Genomic DNA, 25,062 nt, shown 5'->3' on the forward strand with positions numbered 1-25,062 from the left:
ATCTAGAATCGGATGAAAAAGATGGCTTCCTCGAAACAACTATCAGAGAGTCTAGAATGCCCCATCTGCCATGATCTACTTTCCAATCCTAAACTTCTGCCATGTTCACATTCTTTTTGCACAAGTTGTTTGACCGAACTTCACTCTTTTCAGCCAGCTGATTCCGCGTTAACTTGTCCAGTGTGTCGCCAAGATGCAAATGTTCCTGGAAATGATGTGAGTAACTTTCCAACAAATCTTATTGTCAAGTCCCTCGTCGAAGATTTCAAAAGAAGGTCTGATGCTAAGGCCGAGCGCATAAAAGGGGATGGAGAAATCGCCATTCAAACTTGTACGGTTTGTGACGGTGATGATCAAGACATTGCAACATACTATTGCCAGAACTGTTCAGAGTTCATTTGCGAAGACTGCTTGCAACACCACAATAGATACAAGCGGAATGCATGCCATGAGACTGTGAAAGTAATAGATATTATGGCGGGAGTTGTCAAAAAGAAATTCACATGCCCTGAACATCCACAGGAACTGCAGCAGTTCGTGTGTACCACATGTCTGGTTCGAATCTGCTGCAGGTGCCGGGAGGTCGAACACAAGGAAGATCGACATGAAGTCATCGCGATTGCCATGTACGAAGAGAATCAACATGAGAAAATGGCAATTATGTTGGCGAAAATTGATGAAAGAGGTGTTGATATCAATAATTACTTGTCTGTATTGCAGGAGACGGGTCAAAATGTAAAAAGTATGATTTCTCTACGACAGCACGAAATTGAAATTGCTTACGACACTGCAGAAGAACAATTGCGAAGGAGAAGAGATGAATTGCTCAATGAATGCAGTAACGATGGCAACAAATTCTATCAGGAATTGCAAGAAAAAGAAGAATGCATTAATACATTTCTAGTAGCTGTATCTGATAGGGCCTCGCTTGTGAACGATGGCCTGGGAAAACTTTATCAACCAGATCTATCACTCACTGATCATGCAGCACGATGGGGTGATCTTGAAAGTTTTCTCACGAATGAAGGCGTTTCCTCACTTCTCGCTCAGTCATCAAACATACGACAGCGTGCAGAATCTTTGACCTCCCGTATGGCGGCTCCTGCCATTGATCTTAACATTGGTACTGTTCTCGTCAAGGACTATCGGCTGGAAGGAGAACCAAAGAGTAATAATGCGATGGCAATAGCTCCGAGGAAAGGGGATACTATCTTTAAGAAGGAAGCCTTTGATGACCTTGTTTCACATCCTTCTACGTCGACCAACATAACCTCCCAAGCAAAGCCCCCTTCCGACAGTCAAGCTCCTTATGAAAGTCCATTCGATCGTCTTGATCTTGAACTGGCTGAGCAAACAACACGACTCAATGAGCTTGAAAGGAGTCTCAAAGCAGAAACACTCTCCCCACTTCTTGCTCAGGCATCAAACGTAGTCCGCCGAGCAGAGTCGCTGGTTTTTCGTCCGACTCGTCCGGCTGATCATACCGTTGATCTTGGTACTGTTCAGGTCATGGATCAGCAACGAATTGAAGGATCCTGTTTGTGAAGCGACCTGCGTTGCTCCAAAAATTCAGGACACTCCCGAAAAGAAAGACCTTTCATCACATTCTTCTATAGCTCAATTCATGATACCCGACAGAGATGATGACATTGGCATGATTGGTGACTTGTTTATTCGTGATTGTTATACCCGCATATATAACTGAACAACTGAAACGAGAAAACGTGTTTTCAGTTGACACGTCTGACCTTTCTGATACCATATCTGACACATCAGATATATCGTCGTGTCCGGAGAGTAACAGAAGTTCACAGCGTTCTTTTTTTGCAAATCTGAAGGCTCGATTACCACGATCTAGAAAAAAGACCAATCTTAAGTCCACAGTTCTCAGTAATTGATTTTTTTTAATATTTTCGCTAAATTCCGAGGCGTTGTACAACACAAATAGCGAATATTCTTATTCGTGCGATGGTGCAAGATTTCGCATTCGGTGAAAGAAAGAGACACTCTATTCAACGAGGCGATAGCCGAGTTGAATAGAGTGTCTCTTTCTTCCACCTCATGCAAAATCTTGCACCATCGCACTCATGCCTATTCGCTATTTGTAGTATTATAAGTGTTGGTGTTAAAAAGGCATCATCTAGACTGCTGCCACTGGCCAATGGCGAGATGCTATATGCATGGATGTGAATGGATAGTCTTTGCGTATGGCCGCGGAATGAGAGTGCTTACATGTGTTCTTATTGCATATGTGTTGCCAATTTGAGCATATCTGCATTTGGAAAACTAGACATGGCTATGACACTTGGTTCCAATTTGGTTTCAACTGTCGAACTTGTTTACCTCGGATATCAGTTGAGACATTGTTTTCGCAAACTTAGTAAATAAAATAAAAATATATTAAGAAAAACGTTAATAATTGCTTCGGAGTAAAATATACATTTTTATAAAGATTAAATGAATGAATAAAGGTGAAAGTAGTCGACAGCATTATTTCTCGGATATGCATGTACCACAACGGTTATAAACATTACATATAAATGCATAAAATCAACGAATTCTCTTATTAACATCTGTTTTTGGTAAATTAACAATTTGTTTTCCGTTTATCTGTATAAATTCATATCATCTTGATATCAGTAGGTATTTTATTTTTCGAGACGTCATCATGGTCACTGCTGCTGTTTCATGAAGGATGTATCGGATCTTTGTTTAATCATCATGTATACTGTATAGGTAATTATAAAGTTCATAAAAATATGTATGATAACAGCTTAACATTCGGTATTCTTTTTTTATATCATAATTCATGTGAAATTTAAAAATGGAATGCATTTAAAGTCGTATCCATCGAACAGTAGGCCTGTATGTGTGTATGTTGCGAGAGGGATGCTCATAAGTTTATGAGTGTTGTGTGTTCGTGCATATCAGGTCCGAAGCCATGATGTTCTATGAGGGAGGTTCCGAATAAAAAAAAAGAGTTAACCCTTTGTAGTTCACGATTAGTTCCTTTACCTCCCGGGGCTGATCCAGCTTTCCCCAATGCGGGGGGTGGGGGATTTTCCTTACATTTTCCCCGATAAAAAACGAGTCGTGTATCTCAAGAAACAAATCAATGCAAGTGTGAAGATCGAATTGATCATTAACGACTGTTTAACATTATGAAGTGGGCAATTTCTTGTTACTTAAGGCGCTGTCACACCTTGGCGTTTTAGACAGCGTATGCCCGACGTATGAGGAATTTGGCAAATACGCTGGCGTACGTCGAATACGTTACGGGTAAGTTTTGCATACGTTAAGAGTACGCTAAAACATGCTGGTATACGTCGTCATACGGCGAGGTCGTCGAAAATTTTTTTGTGCAAGCACAAAATTTTTCGACGTATGCCAGCGTATGGCTCATACGTCCCGCATACGCGGGCCATAAGTTGTAGGCAAGTTACGCGATCGTTGATACACGTTGACACACGTTACTCGTAAGTTACTCATAAGTCGATGTACGTCGAGATAATGTCCAGCGTACCCTAAAACTTACTTCTAACCTATGAGTAACGTGCTTTGAACGTATGTGTAACTTAACTCCAACGTATATTGACGTATGAAGACGTGCTCCGGACGACCACAAAACTTACTGAACGTGTTTATAACTTACAGCTACCGTATAATGGCGTATTGACAACGTTTATCATGTTTATAGGAATTGGTATATAAAGGTGGGGTTCACAGGAGTTTTCTTCGGCATGGCGGTGGTGTTGATAGGTGATGTATCGTGCAGTTATGATTTGAATAGTCGAGCGGCAGCCTTTTTATATGCTACGACACGTGTTCGTCAGCAATACGCTGCCGTGCGCTATGCGTAAGTTAGGCTATCGTAGGGCATAAGTTGTGTACGCCAGCAATACGCTAAGCATTCGTTGGAATACGTTACTTATAAGTTAACGAAGCGTTCGATATAAGTTACTAATACGTTATGTATACGTCCAACTCGTCATGAATACGCTAAGTATACTATGAGAATAGCCAGAAAATAATCTCGACGTTGGTCAATAGTTTGCCAGGAGAGTTGATTTATCAATGCATTCCTGCTCGCAATTTGATAGTCATAAATTCCAGATACACTATCTAGCAGCTCTGTTTTGCTATCTATTTAGGGGCAATTTGTAGGCTGCTGGACAGTTGCCCCAAACAAATTGCACAGGGTTGAATTATGCATTTATACATGATATTTAGTACATGTGAACTCAGGAATTTACTCAACTTGCCTAAAGAGTAGATATTATAGGCAATCAATTTACATAATTCTCTTAGATATACCTTCCACTTCAGGTTTTCATCTATCACAATGCCTAAATACCTTATAGACTTTACCTGTTCAATCAGATCATTAGGCCCTATTAATGAAATGTATCGAATGATCTTAATTTAATTAGTAAAGGTGACTCGGGCTTGCAATGACCTAATAACGTCTTCGTCATATTGCAGTTTTAATTTCTCTGGCAGTCTTGTATATGAAATGTAAATAAACGTTACCTTACATTTTCTGGCAAACTAGACAAATCATTTTGAGACATGAAACATCTTACGTGGCTTAAAGCTGCCAATCCTTTATACATGCCCAAAATGAACCCCCCCCCTAAAAAAAATCACTCATGCCAAGGTCACATAATACATCATGAATATTATAAGACTACAACATGCGGAGATATACAGCCTTCACAGGAGTATTGAAAATAAATAATGGAAAAACAAATATAAAGAGAAAAGGGATAACGGCCTGGAATCATTTGCGGGAAGCCCATTAGCGTACCTACGGGGGGGGGGCAGATTGCCCCCCCTGACGAGTCACAACCCATGCAAGGGATGTATCCCCCCTGACGAGCCACAAGTGGCCCGCTCCTTTGAACTTGAAGACCCCTGTTTTTTGCTTGTTAATTTTTTTTGCAGACGAATTTGCCCCCCCCCCTTGGAAAATTCTATAGGTACGCCATTGGGAAGCCTCTTCAATTTCAAGGTTGGCTTGTCCTATCGTCTTCAATTGTAAATAATCCTACGATTTATAACACGTTCTGATCAGTCTTAATTTGAATCTTTGATATTCCAAACCATGTTCATTTTGTACAATATGTTATTTACCAAAATGCAGGACATGATCACTAGTGTCATGTTTCAGGCCCTACGCTATTTTAGTTACAAGCGACTTTAATTAAACGACCCTTGGTCTTGTCTAAATGATTTTCTAAAATAATTATGTATGACAGAGGTACCTCACACAATGAACGAAAATTGGGTAACTCTATCAGATTATCATGATTTTGTAATTGAAAGGATTAAGTAAGCAATACTATTTTGTTAGATTCTAACACGCATTTTAACACAAGCATTTCAATCGGCGCTTACCCAATGGTAAAGAAAAGGTCATGAAATCCTGTTATTTTCTTTATAATTATGATTGTTTGTTATACGATGTTGTTTAGTTAGGTTTTATTCAACTTTTTATAATTCACTGTATTCCAAAATTCAATTTCGCATCTATTCTTATTTTAGTGTTAATTGAGAAGAAAAAATAAATCATGTATCAACCAAACGTGACTGCATTCTAAAACTGGTAGCATAAGCTCCCGATTCCACATTAGAAAAGAAAACGTTAGTGCACAAAATAATGCTGTGTGACGGTCAAAAACATCATTCACTCATACAGTCCCCTAAAATATATAGACAGACATTTCATTGTTATCACTGATAGATAGTAATCGCGTCTTCGAAGTAACAAAATTTTGAAATATATAAGATATGAGTAACATGCAACGAAGTGACAACGAAAGTATACATGCATTTTCATATATTTGCATGTAGGATAAAAGAGCACTGTCGATTAAACGCCTTGCTCACGGGCGTAGGTGAAGTGGGGATCGAACCCCAGCCATTCAAATGTGTATTCAGGCGCCTTAAATCGCTCATCCACGGTGCCACCTCCACAATAAAGCAGACATGGCCGTGAATGATGGAAGCAAAGATATTACTAAATATGGTCTAAATCAATATGTTTCTCTTTATCTAACTACTAAGCTTTTTCTAATGACATTTTCTGCGCAAATCATTAACAAATATCTGGAATTCCCCCCCCCCCCCGATAATCAAACTTTTCTGGGTGCAAAGGTACGTAATCACCGAGTCGTCCACAAGAAAATGGCGTCATGCAGAAACCTTTAAGGTGAGCAGTCCGATAAAGCAAATTTGCAATGTTCTCAATTTAGTTGTTCTAACGGAAATACACAGCTAGTAAGCTGTTAAAATGAATGAAACTGGTATAGTTGTATTTTGCAAATGACTAATTATTATATTCGTACACTTACAATAAGATATTAGAGAGTTCAAAGTAACAGATTAATGTAAATAGTGAGTGATTGCCACGTGAGGAAACATGTAGCCGGTAGAATTCGGGGATTTTTGTGTCGAGTACAGTCAATAGATATAGGAACACTGGGGCAATAAATTCATTATATTACTGTTCCTGTTCTTTCAAATGGTTAAACTATTACAGGACAAGGGGAACTGAATGTTCGGGTGGTATCGTCGTCCTTTCCGGGATGCCTACAAATTCGTCTTCAATATCCTCTACAATATTCTCTAACACTGTGTGAGTAAAATTAACATTTATTTGATTCATATAAACTGATTTTCTATGCTAAGTTATTAAGATTCAGCCGGGGATGTGTGCAATTCTTTCAGTGCACGACTATATATGCCCACATTAGTCTGGACATGATGCATATGCATAACAATTATACAGGCATATAACCGCAAGTCTCGAGTCGTTTGGGCCCTGATGTTAAAAAAAATTCTACCAATAATGTAATTGGGGAAGGGGATATGGGTCGCTCTCTTTTCTATCGACGTACAGTATACTCAACCGCATTCAGAAAAGGCGATAGGATTTTTCATTTTCCAGCACATGGAGTCATCGATGTCTTTTTGGACAACGAAATTTTTTTTTAATGCCGTTGATCGGCAAACATCCCTTAATATGGTAGGGTAGGCCTTCTATACTACTTCATAAAAAAGTGGATTTTTTTTATTCTGTCTTGGTTAGGTATCGTTAATTGGGGGGAAAAATAAGATGAAACGTTTTACTTCATTTTCTCGAGGTTGTGTATTTCTAAAGTTTCAATGAAAAAGATACCAAGGGATATTGTATATCAAAGAGTAAATTTTACTTTATTATGTAACAAATAATGTACCGAAATTGGAATGGCAAGTAGATTATTTTTATCTGGGAGGTTTAGTTGGTAGAGAGGTGGTCTAATAATCCGGGTTCGAAAGCCAGTCCGTGTGCTGAGGCCCTTGGGTAAGTCATTTGTCCGCATTACTAGCAGCATGCACAGAGAAATGACACTGCCAAAGTTCTCACATCTATCCCATATTTATTTTAATTTCATGATGTTAGCTACATGCATAGCCAACACAAACATGAGGTATAGATGCGATCATAATTTCAATAAAAATTTTCTGAAAGTAGCACATTTTTAGTTTTATTTTTAATTAACAATGAGACGTCGATTATCTCTTTTGATATCTAGAATCGGATGAAAAAGATGGCTTCCTCGAAACAACTATCAGAGAGTCTAGAATGCCCCATCTGCCATGATCTACTTTCCAATCCTAAACTTCTGCCATGTTCACATTCTTTTTGCACAAGTTGTTTGACCGAACTTCACTCTTTTCAGCCAGCTGATTCCGCGTTAACTTGTCCAGTGTGTCGCCAAGATGCAAATGTTCCTGGAAATGATGTGAGTAACTTTCCAACAAATCTTATTGTCAAGTCCCTCGTCGAAGATTTCAAAAGAAGGTCTGATGCTAAGGCCGAGCGCATAAAAGGGGATGGAGAAATCGCCATTCAAACTTGTACGGTTTGTGACGGTGATGATCAAGACATTGCAACATACTATTGCCAAAACTGTTCAGAGTTCATTTGCGAAGACTGCTTGCAACACCACAATAGATACAAGCGGAATGCATGCCATGAGACTGTGAAAGTAATAGATATTATGGCGGGAGTTGTCAAAAAGAAATTCACATGCCCTGAACATCCACAGGAACTGCAGCAGTTCGTGTGTACCACATGTCTGGTTCGAATCTGCTGCAGGTGCCGGGAGGTCGAACACAAGGAAGATCGACATGAAGTCATCGCGATTGCCATGTACGAAGAGAATCAACATGAGAAAATGGCAATTATGTTGGCGAAAATTGATGAAAGAGGTGTTGATATCAATAATTACTTGTCTGTATTGCAGGAGACGGGTCAAAATGTAAAAAGTATGATTTCTCAACGACAGCACGAAATTGAAATTGCTTACGACACTGCAGAAGAACAATTGCGAAGGAGAAGAGATGAATTGCTCAATGAATGCAGTAACGATGGCAACAAATTCTATCAGGAATTGCAAGAAAAAGAAGAATGCATTAATACATTTCTAGTAGCTGTATCTGATAGGGCCTCGCTTGTGAACGATGGCCTGGGAAAACTTTATCAACCAGATCTATCACTCACTGATCATGCAGCACGATGGGGTGATCTTGAAAGTTTTCTCACGAATGAAGGCGTTTCCTCACTTCTCGCTCAGTCATCAAACATACGACAGCGTGCAGAATCTTTGACCTCCCGTATGGCGGCTCCTGCCATTGATCTTAACATTGGTACTGTTCTCGTCAAGGACTATCGGCTGGAAGGAGAACCAAAGAGTAATAATGCGATGGCAATAGCTCCGAGGAAAGGGGATACTATCTTTAAGAAGGAAGCCTTTGATGACCTTGTTTCACATCCTTCTACGTCGACCAACATAACCTCCCAAGCAAAGCCCCCTTCCGACAGTCAAGCTCCTTATGAAAGTCCATACGATCGTCTTGATCTTGAAACTCTAGAAAGGAAACTAGATGATTTACAGGCCAGCTTGAGTACCAATACGACTCCGACAAACAAAAGCCATTCTTTAAATGAAGAACTCGGACGGACATCCGAGTGTCCGGATATTAACAGGGCAGGTGCTCGTTCTCGCTTTTCAAATCTCGTCGGACAATATAAGCGGAAGGCTCGTATCCCTACTTTTAAGTTCTGACTTGAACTCGACCATTGAGTAGATTCCCAGTTTTGAACTTGGATATCTTTTTGAAATCTTATAATAGTGTGTTGGACAACAGAGCCTTTTAGATATTTATGATGTTTTATATCCACGGAGGTCTACTACTCAATTAAAATATGTTGGGAAAAAAAACAGAAACTCCTGAATAATTGGAGGAGCAGATCTCTAACTCTTTTTTCGGAAGAATTACCGTTGTAAAATCACTTTCTTTGAGTCGAGTAATTCATCTTATGACAGAATGTGATCCCGCATATATATATCAAGAAACTAAATAGATCAATTTTTAATTTCATTTTGAATTCTAAGGTTGAAAAGATGTACACTCACACAATAGCCAAGTAAAGGAGGATTACGAATGATTGATATCACCAAACAAATACTCCGTTTACGTTTAAGATGGCTTGGAAGACTGTTAGATGATAGTGAAGGTCCATGGAAAGATATGTCTCATTACTTTAATAATTGTATCGGTGGCTTAAATCTTCTGTTGACTGTAATTATGACTACAATTTATTAGATTTCTGAAGTGTTCAACTACCTGATTTTTATCTGGAAATCTTAAAAGCATGGAGCCGGCATGGAGTTATGTAAAAAGTAATACCACATGTGAAACCGATTATGTTAAAAATATGTATGTTCACAAACAGGTGTCATGACATAATAAGAACACTGTTTGGAATAATAAGTCTTTGTTTTATGAAGATTGATTCAATAGTGGGATTATTTATGTACATGATCTTTTTAGGAAGGAGAGTTTGTTTCTATGGAAAAAAATTCTAGTTCGCCTTACAACAAAGAAAGGCAAGCACAATATGTTATTTGATTATGCAAAGTTAAAGAAAGCTATTCCAATAGTGTGGTTAAAAGAGTTTTTTTTTTACAAATATACAGACAGCGAATGATTTTAATTACTCTCTTTAAAACGCCTGCTTTTTCTATTGGGGAAATGCTCGTTGCAGTGAGTGACATAAGTATTAACCGTTTTACAATCTGGTTTGTTTAAGACCGAATTATACGAATATATGTTGTAGCTTTTTGGAAAATATATTGCAGACTGGTTTTTATTGGTTTTCCGTGTCTAAATGGAACTTGACATGTATAGCTGAGCTTCGTTTACGAGAATTTAATTCTAAACTTTTATTCAATTTATTACTTGTTAAAAAGTAATCTTTTTTAAATGGGGGCTTTGCTGACGATAAATATTGTCCGCATTGTCATGTTAAAGAAGACCTAATACACGAATGTGATTTGAACAAACAGATCTTTTCTTATGTTTGGAGTGTTGTTACGTGTACTTTTAACGTCGAAATTTATGTGAATACTTTTTGTTTAATACTAAAAATCAATACCGATAAAAACACAGATATAACAATGACAGTCGCCTTTTGGTGTATACATAAAATGTTGCATATTAGAAATAGATATGGTATAGACAGAAGAGATTCAATTAAGTTTGAAATACCTTTCTGTAAGAGAAATGGATAATAGAATAATTACAAACAAGGAATTGAAGAAGCCAGATGAAGAGATTGCCGGAGAAAATGTTAAATGTATTGTGATGTTCAGTTTATTATGACATGTGTGATGAATTATGAATAAATTTCTCGTTTAGAGGTCCAAAAAATAGGTGTGTGTGTTCAGGTAGTTATCCTAGAACACGAGTGGCATCCCAATATGTTACTGTTGTTAATAAACGCAACTCAAGTCAACTTTTATGATCAGTAAACATACAATTAAAGGTGTCTACTAATACCGTCTTCGTCATATTGCAGTTTTGATTTCTTTTGCAGTCTTGTATATGAAATGTAAATAAACTACCCTAAATGAAAAAAAAATCACTCATGCCAGGGTCGTATATTAACATCATGAATATAATAAAAGTACAATATTCGAAGCTATACAGTCTTCACATGCAAGGGCGCCGGAAGCGGGGGGGGGGCAAAATAAAATTTTGGGGGGGCAAAACAAGATTTTGCCCCCCCATGTGCCCCCCTGAAAGTAGAAAAATGATAAATTATTTAAGGACAATAGTAAACGAAGGCAGTTTTCTGCCTGAAAATTGTCATTTCCATTGTCAAAAAAAAAAAAATCGCCCCTGACGGGGCAAATACATTATCATAGTAAGCCTCGCGTCTTTTGACGAACAGTTCCTCTGTGAAACATACCTTCCATAAGCCCCTTTTCCATCTTATTACAGTGTGATAGCGTTTAACCTTTTAATGAATACATTTCAGACTAAAAGCGAATGGCCAATTGATAGTGGTCCACCAATTATAAGGTTTATAACTTTAGATAAAGTGTTATTACATTTGTGGGCGTTATTACATTTGTGGGTGCAACAACCCCCCCCCCCCCCCTATAACCAAACTTTCTACGTGCAAAGGTGAGTAATGACCGAGTCGTCCACAAGAAAATGGCGTCATGCAGAAACCTTTAAGGTGAGCAGTCCGATAAAGCAAATTTTCAATGTTCTCAATTAAGTTGTTCTTACAAAAATACACAGATAGTTAAAATGAATGAAACTAGCATAGTTGTATTTTGCATATGACTGATAATTATCTTCGTACAATAAGATGTTATTGAGTTCAAAGTCACAGATTAATGTAAATAGTGAGTGTAACCGGTAGAACTCGGGGATTTTTGTGTGGAGTAACGTCAATATAGATTGAGGAACACTAGCGCAATAAATTTACTATATTACTGCTCGTGTTCTTTCAAAATATGGTAAAAAATATTACAGGACAAGGGGAACTGAATGTTCGGGTGGTATCGTCGTCCTTTCCGGCATGCCTACAAATCGTCTTCGATATTTACTACAATATTCTCTAACACTGTGTGAGTAAATTTGATATTTATTTGGTTTAGACTTCTATGCTAAAATATTAAGATTCAGCCAGGGATATATGTAATTTGTATCAGTGTAAGTGTAGATCATATAGATAGAACTGCATCAGTCTGGCCATGATGCATATACATGTGCATACTAATTATACAGGCATATAACCGCAAGTGTCGAGTCGTTTAGGCCCTGATGTTTATAAAACTTCTACCAATAATGTAATCGGGGAAGGGGATATGGGTCGCTCTCTTTTCTATTGACGTACAGTATACTCAACCGCATTCAGAAAAGGCGATAGGATTTGTCATTTTCCAGCACTTTTTGTCATCGATGTCTTTTTGGACAACGAATTTTAATTTTTCAACGCCGTTGATCGGCAAACATCCCTTAATATGGTATGGTAGCCCCTTTATACTACTTTATTTATAAGTAATTTTTTAATATAAATCTGTCTTGGTTAGGTACGTGATTGTTAATTTGGAAAAAAAAATAATGGTAAAACGTTTTACTTCATTTTCTCGAGGTTGTGTATTTCTCAAGTTTCAATGAAAAAGATACCAAGGGATATTACGTATCAAAAGTGAATTTTACCTTATTACGTAACAAATATGTACCAAATAATTGGAATGGCAAATGGATTATTTTGTTCAATGTTCAATGGTTTAGTTGGTAGAGAGGTGGTTTCGCAATCCGGGTTCGAAAGCCAGTCCGTGCGCTGAGGCCCTTTGGTAAGTTATTTTACCCGCATTACTAGCAGCATGCACAGAGAAATGACACTGCCAAAGTTCTCACATCTATCCCATATTTATGTTAGCTACATACATGTACATACATAGCCTACACAAACCTGAGGTATACAGTGCGTCCTCCAAAAAAACTATACATTTTGCACTGGCTGCCAAATAAAAAAAATATATCACTTTTGGGGAAAATACTTACATATGTGAAAGCCAATAAAGTCAACTTTCAAATGACACCAAAAGTTGGAAAGTTTTTCATGCCTGAGCGAGCACTGCCCACTGAAACAAAGGGTATGAAAATTAGGATGGGCCGGAATTAGCCTTCCAATTTATATCAGTTTCTGAGAGGTAAATCCTTTGGAACTTGAAAAGTGAAGGGCGTTGTGATAAATTAATGATCAATTGTGACTAGTCTTGGTAGTTTAAGTAAATTTCATAAATTATTAAATTGAACTTTAATGCATGAGTGAACACAAATTACACTTTTTGTGCAGCATATCAACTTTATCACGTGGATCTCAGCAATGTGTTCATGGGAGTCGGGAGAATAATAGGTGAGATATGACTTGAGTGGGAGAAGTAGGTTGATGGAATAAGGGGTCAACAAAACTTTTAGTCCCCCTCCCCCTCTCTCGTCCTCCCCTCTTGTTGAGAGACTGATTGATATTGTCATGTACGCGTGAAGTCCAGAGCAGAATGTGATTTAATGATAAATTCTTAATTGGGGCATCAACTTTTTCCTATCAAATATTTAATCAACAATTTATAAATAAATCAACTCATTCAATGTGCAATATTATCAATCAAACATTCAGTTTTTCAATAAATTATTTCATAAATCATCATAATCAGTCAATTTCATGGTAATTATTCAATGAAATTGAATAGGCTACAATCCAGGAAGTGACATAGAGGGACCCTGGGAAATGGAAGTGGAGGGGGGGGGTTATAATTTGTAAAAGGACCAAAGAAAGGAATGCCCTTTTAACCAAGTCTTACCATATCTTACCCTCTTGCTTGTTACAGGTACTATCACTTTACTCTGACTCTCACGAACACACTGCTGAGGTCCACAAGATATATATTATTTGGAGACGCACTGTAGATGCCATCATAAATTTCTCAACAATTTTCTGAAAGTAACACACTTATTATTAATTTTTTATTAACAATGAGACGTCGATTATCTAATTTTTTTTATATCTAGAATTGGATGCAAAAGATGGCTTTCTCGAAACAACTATCAGATAGTCTGGAATGTCCCATCTGCCATGATCTACTTTGCAATCCTAAACTTCTGCCATGTTCACATTCTTTTTGCACAAGTTGTTTGACCGAACTTCACTCTTTTCAGCAAGCTGATTCCGGGTTAACTTGTCCAGTGTGTCGCCAAGATGCAAATGTTCCTGGAAATGATGTGTGTAACTTTCCGACAAATCTAATTGTTAAGTCCCTCGTCGAAGATTTCAAAAGAAGATCAGATGCCAGGGCCGAGCGTACAAAAGGGGATGGAGGAATCGCCGTTCAAATTTGTACGGTTTGTGATGGTGATGATCAAGACATTGCAACCTACTACTGCCAGAACTGTACGGAGTTCCTTTGTGAAGATTGCTTTCAACACCACAATAGATACAAGAGGAATGCATACCATGAGACGGTGAAAGTAAGTGATATTGAGGCGGGAGTTGTCAAAAAGAAATTCACATGCCCTGAACACCCACAGGAGCTGCAGCAGTTCGTGTGTACTACGTGTCTGGTTCGGATCTGCTGCAGATGTCGGGAGGTCGAACACAAGGAAGATGGACATGAAGTCATCGAGATGACTGGGTATGAAAAAAGTCAGCAAGAGAAGATAGAATGTCTTTTACTGAAAATAGAGCAAACATTTGTTGACATTCCAAATGAATTGTCATCTGTGAATGAGAAGCTTCGCACAGTGAAAAATGTTATGTCTCAACGACGACAAGAAATTATAAATGCTTACGACAGCGCAGAAGAAATGTTGCAAAGGAAGAGAAATGCATTATTCGAAGAATGTAGTACGCATGAAAAGAAATTCTGTCAGAAGTTGGAAGATATCATTAGGTGCTATTATGACTTCATAGAGACTCTTTCTGAAAATGTCACGCTTGTAAACGAGGGGGCAAGAAGTCTACACCTACCAGACCAATCACTGGCTGAGCATACAACACGAGTCAATGAGCTTGAGAGAAGTCTCAGAGCTGAAGCCCTCTCACCACTTATTGCTCAGGCATCAAACGTAGTACTCCGAGCAGAGTCGATTTTTTTTAGTTCGGCTTATCACAACATTGACCTTGGTACTGTACAGGTCAAGGATCATCAGCTTGATAAGGATTTGGAGGATTCTGTTTGTGAAGCAACCTGCATGGCTCCAACAATAGAGGATACTCCCGAAAAGAAAGACATGAAAGATCTTCATTCAACCCATTCTTCTGTATCTAATTTCATGGAGCCCGAATCAAAGTCCCTTCCAGACAGTGATGATGACACTAGTGACTTTGATTATTATCTTCGTGATCTTCATGATGTAACCCGCATAACTGAACAGTTGGAACGAGACAAATTGTCCGTTGGCACGTCTGACCTTTCTGATACCAGTATATCTGACACATCAGATGTGTCCGCGCGTCCGGAAAGTAATAGAAGTTCAACGCGTTCCTTTTTTGCAAATCTGAAGGCTCGATTACGGTCCAGCACTGGAGACCAATCTTGAGTTCCTAATTTTCAATAATTAATAGGTGTCAGTATCATATTGTTGGTGTTAACGAGACATCATGTAGACTGCTGCCACTGGCCAGTGGCGGGATCAAGATAGACCAATGTCACGATTGTTGATAATCTATTATTTGCATGTGGTCGCGGAATGAGAGTGCTAGCGTTGTTATTGCTTATGTGTTGCCACAGTGGCGTACCGTGGGTCACGGCATGGGGGGGGGGGGACACCAGCAGAAAATTTTAGTCGCTCAGTGAGCGTGCAAAGCGCGCTCAATTACCAGGTATAGGCCTATTGACCTTATATAGAGACATTTTAAGGACTGTGCCATTAAACGGATATGTAATGTATCTCACTGATCAAATGATGCGAGCGCGAAGCGCGAGCTGAAAATTTTTGATATTCATACCTAAAAAGGGTCATAATAAGCAATTTAGAAAAATAAAAATACGTATCTGTCTCGCTAAACAAAGAATGGGAGCGCGAAGCGCGAGCTGAAATTTTTCTATTTATTGACCCCAAACAGAGACAGTTTAAGGACTATTTTTTAAAATCAAATAAGAGAATACATATCTCACCATACTCATCTAATTTGAGTGCCAAGCGCTTGCTGATTTTGTTAGAAAACATGAAATAAAATCATATTAAAATACGCATCTCACTAATTAAATATTGCGAGCGCGAAGCGCGAGCTAAAAATTTAGGAAATTCAGACTTGAAGAGAAGCATTTTAAGGCTTGTTTGAAGGAATTTACGAAGACCATACGTATTTCACGTACAAAATGATGCGAGCGCGAAGCGCGAGCTGAAAATTTTGTATATATTGACCCCAAACAGGGCTATTTTAAGGACTATTTCTTTTTTTGAATCCATTAAAAGTATACATATCTCACCATAGTCATCCAATGCGAGTGCCAAGCGATTGCTGATTTTGTTAGAATCACATTCAAACACATGAAGAGCTTTTTGTAGTCATAGTAATCATGATTATCATACGCATCTCAGTAGCGCAAAGTGCGAGCTGAAAATATAGGAAATTCAGATCTGAAGAGGGGCATTCTAAGGCTTGTTTGTAGGAATCTACTATGACCATACGTTTTTCACTAAACAAATGATGCGGGCGCGAAGCGCGAGCTGAAAATTTTTGATATTTACATTAGAAAAAGATACATTTTAAGGACCGATTTCAGGAATTCATGAAGAGCAGACATATCTCATCAATCCACTAATTCGAACGTAAGCACGATCAGGAATTTTTATATGCAGACCTTAAAATGGGGCTATCACTTTAAGTAGTCATGAAAAGAAGCATATGTCACTACATAAAACAATAATAACTCGAAAAGCGATGATATATATTTGGTGCATATTGACTTGAAAACAGGACGTTTTGGTACAACATGATTGTACATGTATATCTCGTTAAACAGACAATGCTAGTACCAGGAATAATGAACAAATAGGTCCTGAGCACATTATGTTTCATGAAGTTATGAAAAAAATAATTCTAATGTAATATAACACAACATATATAATATAACATTACATGTATAATGTACAATAAATTCTTCTTTCCCACTACGTTTCTTTCTTCTCCCTCTTTTTCTCCCTTTTCTCCCGTTTTTTTTTTGCCAGCCGATTGAGGGGGCACGTGCCCCCCATGCCCCCCGTAGTTACGCCACTGTGTTGCCAATGGCTAAAACACTTGATTCCAACCAGGCGCGCCGGAACACTTTCAGTTTTAGGGGGGCAAAATCCCGAAGGGGGCACAATATTTTTGACAGCGTGAGATATCTAAGCGATCAAGCGGGAGAGGGTGTCGGACCCCCACGGAAAGGACTTTGTGTAAAAATGGAGTATAAACGTTGTGTTTCTAAGAGCATTCAAAAATAAATATCTTGAGAATTAAACAGTCTTGGAGTTCTTTTTGCTCCTTCTGTTTCCTCCCTTCTGACCCAGACTGGTGTTTCTTCATGATCAGGGTCGCAGTTCCAGCAAATGACAAGCCTGGCAAACGAAAGTTGTTTCAAACCCATGTAATATAGGCATTTTAAAGATGACAAACATGACCATGCGCAGCCGAGGACCGCCGATCGAGAGGGCAAAATTAACAAAATTCACCAAAGGTGTGCACGAAATCCTTCAATTTTATTTTAGAAAATGGAAATGCTTCCCAATCACAACCCCCTCGCTCTTAAGTTTCTTCGAAAATTTAGGTCTTGCAGCCCCACCCACGCCCGGATTTTTTTATTTTTTTCGCAAACGTCCATGAATAACAAAAGCTGGGATGAACCAGAGAACATAGCTGCCTCTCGATCTGATTAGTAACAGATAGTGGGAAGGAGTTTTGGAATCTAAAATACAAAAGTGCTATATCATATGAGCTGAAATAGTATCAGACAAAACGCCTGCCAATCATGCCAATGAAAAGGAATCGATGCAAATACGGGGCTATGAAAATATCTTTAGATTTTTATAGTAGAGTAGAACTGTAACGCTTATTTTTCTTTATATTCTTTATTTACATTTTCATTCATATCTCGGATAATGTGAGTCGGTCCAAGTAGACACTTTCACAGATGATTTATTTTTTCATGTATAAACATTATCTCTAAGTTGCTTTCGAGTCCCGGTTTCGTTTTGCCCCCCCCCCCAAAAAAAAATCATGGGGGGGGGCAAGTGCTCCTCCTGCCCCCCACTTCCGACGCCCTTGATTCCAACTGTCGAACTAATTTACCCTTGATATATATTGACGTTATCAGTTGAGACCGTTGGTTTCGCAAACTTAATTAATATGAAATATGTCTGATGGATAATCTTGGAATATAATAAACACGCACCCCTCGGTAATAAATGTTCAATCCTTCTCCATTCGTGTCTGGATACTATTCCGAAAACAGACATTTTGCTACTTTGCCGTAGGGGAAGGCGGGATAAGTTGAGCATAGGGGCAAGTTGAGCCACCAGCACCAGGTCAATAATGAATGATTCACTCATTGTGGTGGTGTCATATATTGATGACCCAATGCATAACCCCTAACCCCACCATATTGTTTTCAACTTTGAAACAAAAAAAGTTCATTTGTAGAGGGAAAAATACAAATTTCAGCAAAAAAAAAAGGGTGTAAAATAGATAAGTGCTTTTTACACGCACATGTCTTGACATAAGAACAACATTGTTAGTCAAGGTATGGATCTTCATCCTTGTCGAAGTTTTTTACATGATGGATGCATAAGAAATGTGTGGATGCGAAATTATTGCATTAAGTTAGGATAAGTTGAGCAAACGAACATGGGGCAAGTTGAGCCATGGTAATTGTTATGGTAATGTATATAAAAACAAACTATAAAAGGCAATCGATATGTAGGCAGAAAGGAGCAAATTTACATCACTGTTCTTTTCCTTTAAAAGGATATTGCTATTTATAGAGAATTAGCGGGTTAAAAAGACTTAATAAAAAAGACATGCTTGTTCTTCCCCATACATTTCGTACATAGTTTTTTTGTAACTCAACTTACCCCAGAAGGTGGCTAAATTTACCCCACAGATGGGGCAAGTTGAGCCATTTGACTTTTTTTTCAAAGGTGACAGTATTTCAGAAGAATTTGATTTTAAGGTCAGGTACTTATTTCTATAATCATATCAATTCTAACATGCAAAAAACAAAAAGTGTCACAACTTACCCCGCCTTCCCCCATGCTATGTAAATTCTTAGCATTCAAACGAGTGCATGTAATGACCTTCGAAAGTGAGTAAATTTACCATCTTTCGGAAAGTTGAATAAAGGACAACGCCTTTCTTTCAACTCAGCGAATCGATACATTCAGTCCAAAAAAGATGGAGTATATTTGATATGGTAGAAAGGGAACAAGCATGTTTGCTCTGTAATTCCCCCCATATTGGGCAAATTGCGAGTTTATAGGGTAATTTTCAACGCAACATTGCGTAAAATTTACCAGGTATCTGGTATCATTTTACCCAGCAAGCATACATATTCCTACTTTACCCAATATCGGGTAAACTTTTTCAGAGAGCGTATAACAATGGGAATTAATGTCGATCTATTATTGTTTTTGTAAAGTTACCTTATAATTACTAGAATATTAAATACTTAGGAATAACATTCCCTTTTCCCGCAAGTTGATGAAGACTAAGTGAAAGAATAAAGGTTAGAGCATCGGTTATTAGCCCCATGGTTTGAGTAGTCGATAATTTCTGTTGACAGCATTTGTTCTCGCATTTGCATGTACTACCAAGGTTACAAATATTACGGATAAATGCATAAAATACAAAATAAAAAGAAAATGTTGTTTACATCAGGTTTTGGTAAATTAACAATTTGCTTGTCCATGTATGTGTATCAATTCAAATCAGCATGATAGTCGTAGGTATTTTCTTTATCCGAGACGTCATCAGTGTCATTGCTGCTGTTACATAAATGGTGTATCGAATTCATGTTTTTACTATCATGTCTAGGTATAGGTAATGATGAAAATCATAGTCAGGTCCACAAGATCATTTGATACGTTATGTTATCTACCACGTTATTGATATTACTTAATCAACATATTAAATGCGATAATGAAATTGTACTGATGCAAAATCGCTTCTATATTGAAGGTTATTTTATCCAGTAAAATGATAAGCAATATCGTGTTTATAAATGAGGGTGTATTTATATAAATAATGCTCATTGATGTTGAGGATCAAGTTGCAAAATTAAAAAAAGCCCTAATGTTCTGCTGAAAATGATGAGTGATTGCAAACTCTTGTAAAACGAAAAACAATATTCATTTATTATTCATTATCATCATCACGATTATGATGATAATGATATTCCGACAGACACTTATGTACCGAATGGATGCTTAAAGGGAAATAACAGGCAAGGGACCCTGGTGGAAAATAAAAATAAGGATATAAAAGCCAAGTTTATACCCCTCTGAGAATTTTTGTCAACCATGGAATGAGCTGAATATTTTAGGATTTGTCGTAAAGATATCATATATCAAATTACGGAAATATGTAGAGGATCCCCCTTTAAAGAAAAAAAACAACAAAAAATAACGAAGAAAGGGCGCTAGATATCGGAAAGAAAGAATGGAAATACGCTTTTGTAAGATTGGAATGATAGCTCAAGAACAATTCACATTTATTTACGAAATTTTGATGCTACGGTGTCTTTGCAAGAAGGTGCATCGTAGACTACAACCGAATATGAGCAAAATGGTAAAATAGTCCATGCAAGTAATACCGACTTGTCCGACGCTTTATCGAGCGAAGCCGTCGTCATGAAAATGCTGAAGTCAGTATTTCATGCAGGTCTTAAAGATTATGATTATCATTAGACATGATATGCTTTGCCTTGGCCTGGTTAAGAATTCGTCTTTTTATATTCTTCTGACAGGTGTTGTTTGCTTCCTATGATTTTTACTGGCTATCTTTTACAACACGTTATACTCTCTGAATGTTCTCCTTCCTGCATGCCCCAAACCGAATATCACAGTTGAAGAGAAAAAAGTTCTCTCCAATAGATTTATAACAAAAAGAATGCAGGAAAAAAAAACATGAAAAAATCAATGTTCATTGTTCAAAATAGGTCTCTGAAAGAGATATACTCTGAAAATTCGTTTTGCCCAATTGATTGTGAGCCCGGCAGCCTCTATGGATGGGTTTATCATCATGTGTTTCCTGATATAAAGCATTTTTGTATGGGTTTTCGCCACTATGGACCGACATTCCATCACGCCGGGTGAATTTATTATTTATTGTACCTAAGTATTTGAATTTTGGAAAACATATCAATGTTTTGTTGCTTGATCATCCCTGGCTGTTAATTTCGTGTCGTGCTAGACCGATTTTAAGCCTGCCAAGTCCCCCTTTCTTTGCCTTTAACCATTTCTCTCTCTCCCTCTCCCTCTCTTTCTCTCTCTCTCTTTCTTTCTTCCTTTCTTTCTTTTTCTTTCTTTCTTTCTTTCTTTCTCTCTTTCTTTCTTTCTTTCTACCCCAATCCATTTCCAAAGAACCTGGATAAGTTCAGAGTTCGAAGTTAAATACAATTATACAATGAATGGGTATTTGCCTTATAATGTTAGATTATAACCGGTGTGACATCGGGAAATTTTGTGTGAAGTACTGACAACAGATTGAGGAACTCAATCGTTGCAAGCTGTGCCTAGTATTAAAACACAACAGACTAGTGTAATATGGTGAAGGGAACTGCCTTCCGGGTACTGAATTTCCAGTTGTCCACCCAGGGTTACCTAGAGAAGAACGGAATCTCCAAAGTCTTTGCTGAAATCAAATAACATAGTGTAAGTAAAATCTCTACCTTTATTTCATTCAAATAGACTCATTTTCTAAGGTAGGTCTACTGCAATTCATGGAAGAATCTGATTTCTTTAATATATGAATATAATAGGCTTACTGGCATCACAATGCGATTCACAGATGCATATTGACGGCCACAAAGTTTTCATTCATTTGATTCTTGATTATGAAATGTATCATGAAACTCATGCCAATATTCATTCCGTGGGTAAGGTCGAGCAGATGGGATGGGGGTGTAGCTGACCATTCAAGAGAAAAAAAATAGTCAGATGTTCATTTTTACGTTTTGTAAACGTTTAATGGAAAAAGTGCCCCTCCTCCATTTCGCCGACTCTGTTCAGAAAACAAGCATCGAGAATACTCCATTTTCACCCCATGGCTTGATACAATGGATAGCAAACACCACTTGTATCTATATGAAGTGAATTAAAAGAAATAATATCATAACAATAATGATTTGTGTTTTAAGTGTTTTGTTTCAGGATCTCCTTTGCTCCGTAAAAGAAAGTTTAGTGGTCATGAAAATGGTTGTATTCACATTCAATAGTATAGTAGAGGTTTCAGGGGCGTAACAGGAGTCGGTTGCCTGATGGGGGGGGGGGGGGGGGCAAGAGCCAAAAATTTCCCGGTCATATCATGAAACAGGCAATGGCGTCATGAGACAAAAAATTGAGAGGGCGATGTGGTGTATAAGGCAAGAAATAAAAATGCGAGCAAAATTTTGACATTTTTATTACAAAATTCCAATTTTGTGATAGATTTTGACATAATTTTTTAAAAATATCATATTTCAACCTTCTCTCTTTTTTGTACTCCACGGTGAATAGGATTTTTGTTATGATTGTGCGCATCAGGGCGATGCTCTATATGCTCGAGGGCAATTAGAAGTAGCTTAATATAAGTCCCGAAATGGATCATTTTATCTTTCACCTCATGAATTATTTTGTCCATTGCACTCATGAACATAATTTATATACTATTTCATGATGATGTCATTGTGGTGAACATTATGTCTGGACAGGTAGGATTCAAATTTTATGATTGATAGATTTTGAAATTACACACTTCTAAAATTAGCAATGACAATATTATGTCTTTAATTTGTTATCTAGGATCAGATGGCTTCAGCCAAGCAACTATCAGATAGTCTAGAATGTCCCATCTGCCATGATCTACTCTGCAATCCTAAACTTCTGCCCTGTTCACATTCTTTTTGCTTAAGTTGTTTGACCGAATATCACTCTTCTCAGCAAGCTGATCCCTGGTTAACTTGTCCAGTGTGTCGCCAAGTTGCAAGGGTTCCGGGAAATGATGTGAGTAACTTTCCAACAAATCTTATTGTCAAGTCCCTTGTCGAAGATTTCAAAAGAAGAGCAGATGCTAAGGCCGAGCGTATAAAAGGGGCCCTTCAAGCTTGCACGGTTTGCGATGATGAAGACGCTGCAGAGTACTACTGCCAGAACTGTTCAGAGTTCCTTTGCGAAGACTGTATGCAACACCACAATAAATATAGGCGGAATGCATACCATGAGACTGTGAAAGCAAATGACATCGAGATGGGAGTTGTCAAAAAGAAATTCCCGTGCCCTGAACATCCACAGGAGCTGCAGCAGTTCGTGTGTACTACATGTCTCGTTCGGATCTGCTGCAGATGTCGGGAGGTCGAACACAAAGAAGATGGCCATGAAGTCATCGAGATGACTAGGTATGAAGAAAAACAAAAAAAGAAAATAGAACGCCTGTTACCAAAAACAGAAGAAATATCCGTCGATATTGAAAATCGTTTATCTTCTGTGAATGAGAAGATTCGAACAGTGGAAACTGTTTTGGCTCAACTACGACAGCAAATAAGAAATGCTCACGACATTGCAGTAGAAAAAATGCAAAGGAAGAGAAATGAACTATTAGAAGAATGCAATACTTATGACAACATGTTCCGTTGGGAGTTTGAAGATATCATTGGGCGCTTTTGTGACTTTCTAGAAACTCTACCTGTCATGGCCGCACTTGTAAAGGAGGGGGCAAGATGTCTACATTTACCAGACCAATCAGTGGCGGAGCATACAACACAAGTCAATGAGCTTGAAAGCTGTCTCAAAGCTGAATCCCTCTCACCACTTCTTACTCAAGCATCGAACGTAGTACTTCATGCAGAGTCCCTTGTTTTTCGTCCTGCTGATCGTACCTTCGATCTCGGTACAATTCAGGTCACGGATCGTCAACCTGAAGAGGAATTGGAAGATTCTATTTGTGAAGCAACCTGCATGGCTCTTACGATAGAGGATACTCCCGAAAAGAAAGACGTGGAAGATCTTCATTCATCCCATTCTTCTGTCTCTAATTTCACGGAGGCTGAAGCAAAGTCCCTTCCCGACAGTGATGATGACATAAGAGAACAATTTAATCGAGACAAATTGTCCGCTGACACACCTGACCTTTCTGATATACCTAGCACAACAGATACGTCCGCGTGCCCGAAAAGGAACTCAGGTCCAGTGCGATCTTTCTTTTCAAATCTGAAGCGTAAGGCTCGAGTACGGATCAGCATTCGAGACCGATCTCGAGTTCCTAATTCTCAGTAATTAATTGATGTCAGAATTATAAGTAATGGTGTTTACGAGGCATCATCTAGACTGCTGCCACTGGACAGTGGCGTGATAAATAAAGACTAACGTCGCGAACGTGGATTTGCATTTGACCGAGGAATGAGAGTACTTGTGTTGTTATAACATATTGGGTTGCATGTGTATTGAACAAAAAATAAAATCCATGGTTGAACATACATAATCTCAATCTTGTTGATAGGAGTTGAGCATCATATACACTGTGAAAAATATTAGGTAGAATTTTAACCAGCACGAGGGTAATTATGTGTCTAACCAATTCGGGGCAATATTTCCCAATGCGGGAAGCGTATATAGTCTAGTAAAGTTGAAAATAAGCAGCAATTACTTTAGAATGTGCAAAATTTCCATCACACTGAAAATGCCCAATGTTGGTTGGACACATAATTACCCTCATGGAACATTTTTACCCAATAATTTTGTAGAGTGTATGCATTTCGAAAAATTAACATGACGATAGCACTTGGTTTCAACTGTCGAACTAGTTTATTTCGGATATCTGTTGTCAGTGTAATCAGTTAAGACCATTAGTTTCACAAACTTAACAAATATGTCGCTTGAATAATATTAGAAAATAATGCAACCATTTACTATCGACGATATGTCCAATCTTACTTCTTTCGTATATGGATACTATTCCGAAAAAGGCACTTTGTC

At 38.1% G+C, this 25,062-nt stretch overlaps 4 protein-coding genes across 4 annotated transcripts; all 4 read left to right on the plus strand.

Moving 5' to 3' along the window:
- Positions 1 to 1,545, plus strand: LOC121406834 (E3 ubiquitin-protein ligase Midline-1-like). The gene has a single exon (XM_041597705.1). It carries the CDS (start codon positions 13 to 15, stop codon positions 1,543 to 1,545), a length of 1,533 nt encoding a protein of 510 aa, XP_041453639.1. The 5' UTR covers positions 1 to 12.
- A 6,026-nt stretch (positions 1,546 to 7,571) lies between these two features.
- On the plus strand, positions 7,572 to 9,858 carry LOC121409472 (E3 ubiquitin-protein ligase TRIM33-like). The gene has a single exon (XM_041601395.1). The coding sequence runs from the start codon at positions 7,584 to 7,586 to the stop codon at positions 9,111 to 9,113; it is 1,530 nt and encodes a 509-aa protein (XP_041457329.1). The 5' UTR covers positions 7,572 to 7,583; the 3' UTR covers positions 9,114 to 9,858.
- A 4,071-nt stretch (positions 9,859 to 13,929) lies between these two features.
- On the plus strand, positions 13,930 to 15,591 carry LOC121409474 (tripartite motif-containing protein 45-like). Its single transcript, XM_041601396.1, has one exon. It carries the CDS (start codon positions 13,930 to 13,932, stop codon positions 15,448 to 15,450), a length of 1,521 nt encoding a protein of 506 aa, XP_041457330.1. The 3' UTR covers positions 15,451 to 15,591.
- Positions 15,592 to 22,517: 6,926 nt separating this feature from the next.
- On the plus strand, positions 22,518 to 24,687 carry LOC121409475 (E3 ubiquitin-protein ligase TRIM56-like). The gene has a single exon (XM_041601397.1). The coding sequence runs from the start codon at positions 22,900 to 22,902 to the stop codon at positions 24,361 to 24,363; it is 1,464 nt and encodes a 487-aa protein (XP_041457331.1). The 5' UTR covers positions 22,518 to 22,899; the 3' UTR covers positions 24,364 to 24,687.
- Positions 24,688 to 25,062: the final 375 nt, after the last annotated feature.

This window comes from Lytechinus variegatus, chromosome 2 (genome assembly GCF_018143015.1).
Source record: "Lytechinus variegatus isolate NC3 chromosome 2, Lvar_3.0, whole genome shotgun sequence".
In the NCBI taxonomy this organism is placed as follows: domain Eukaryota; kingdom Metazoa; phylum Echinodermata; class Echinoidea; order Temnopleuroida; family Toxopneustidae; genus Lytechinus; species Lytechinus variegatus.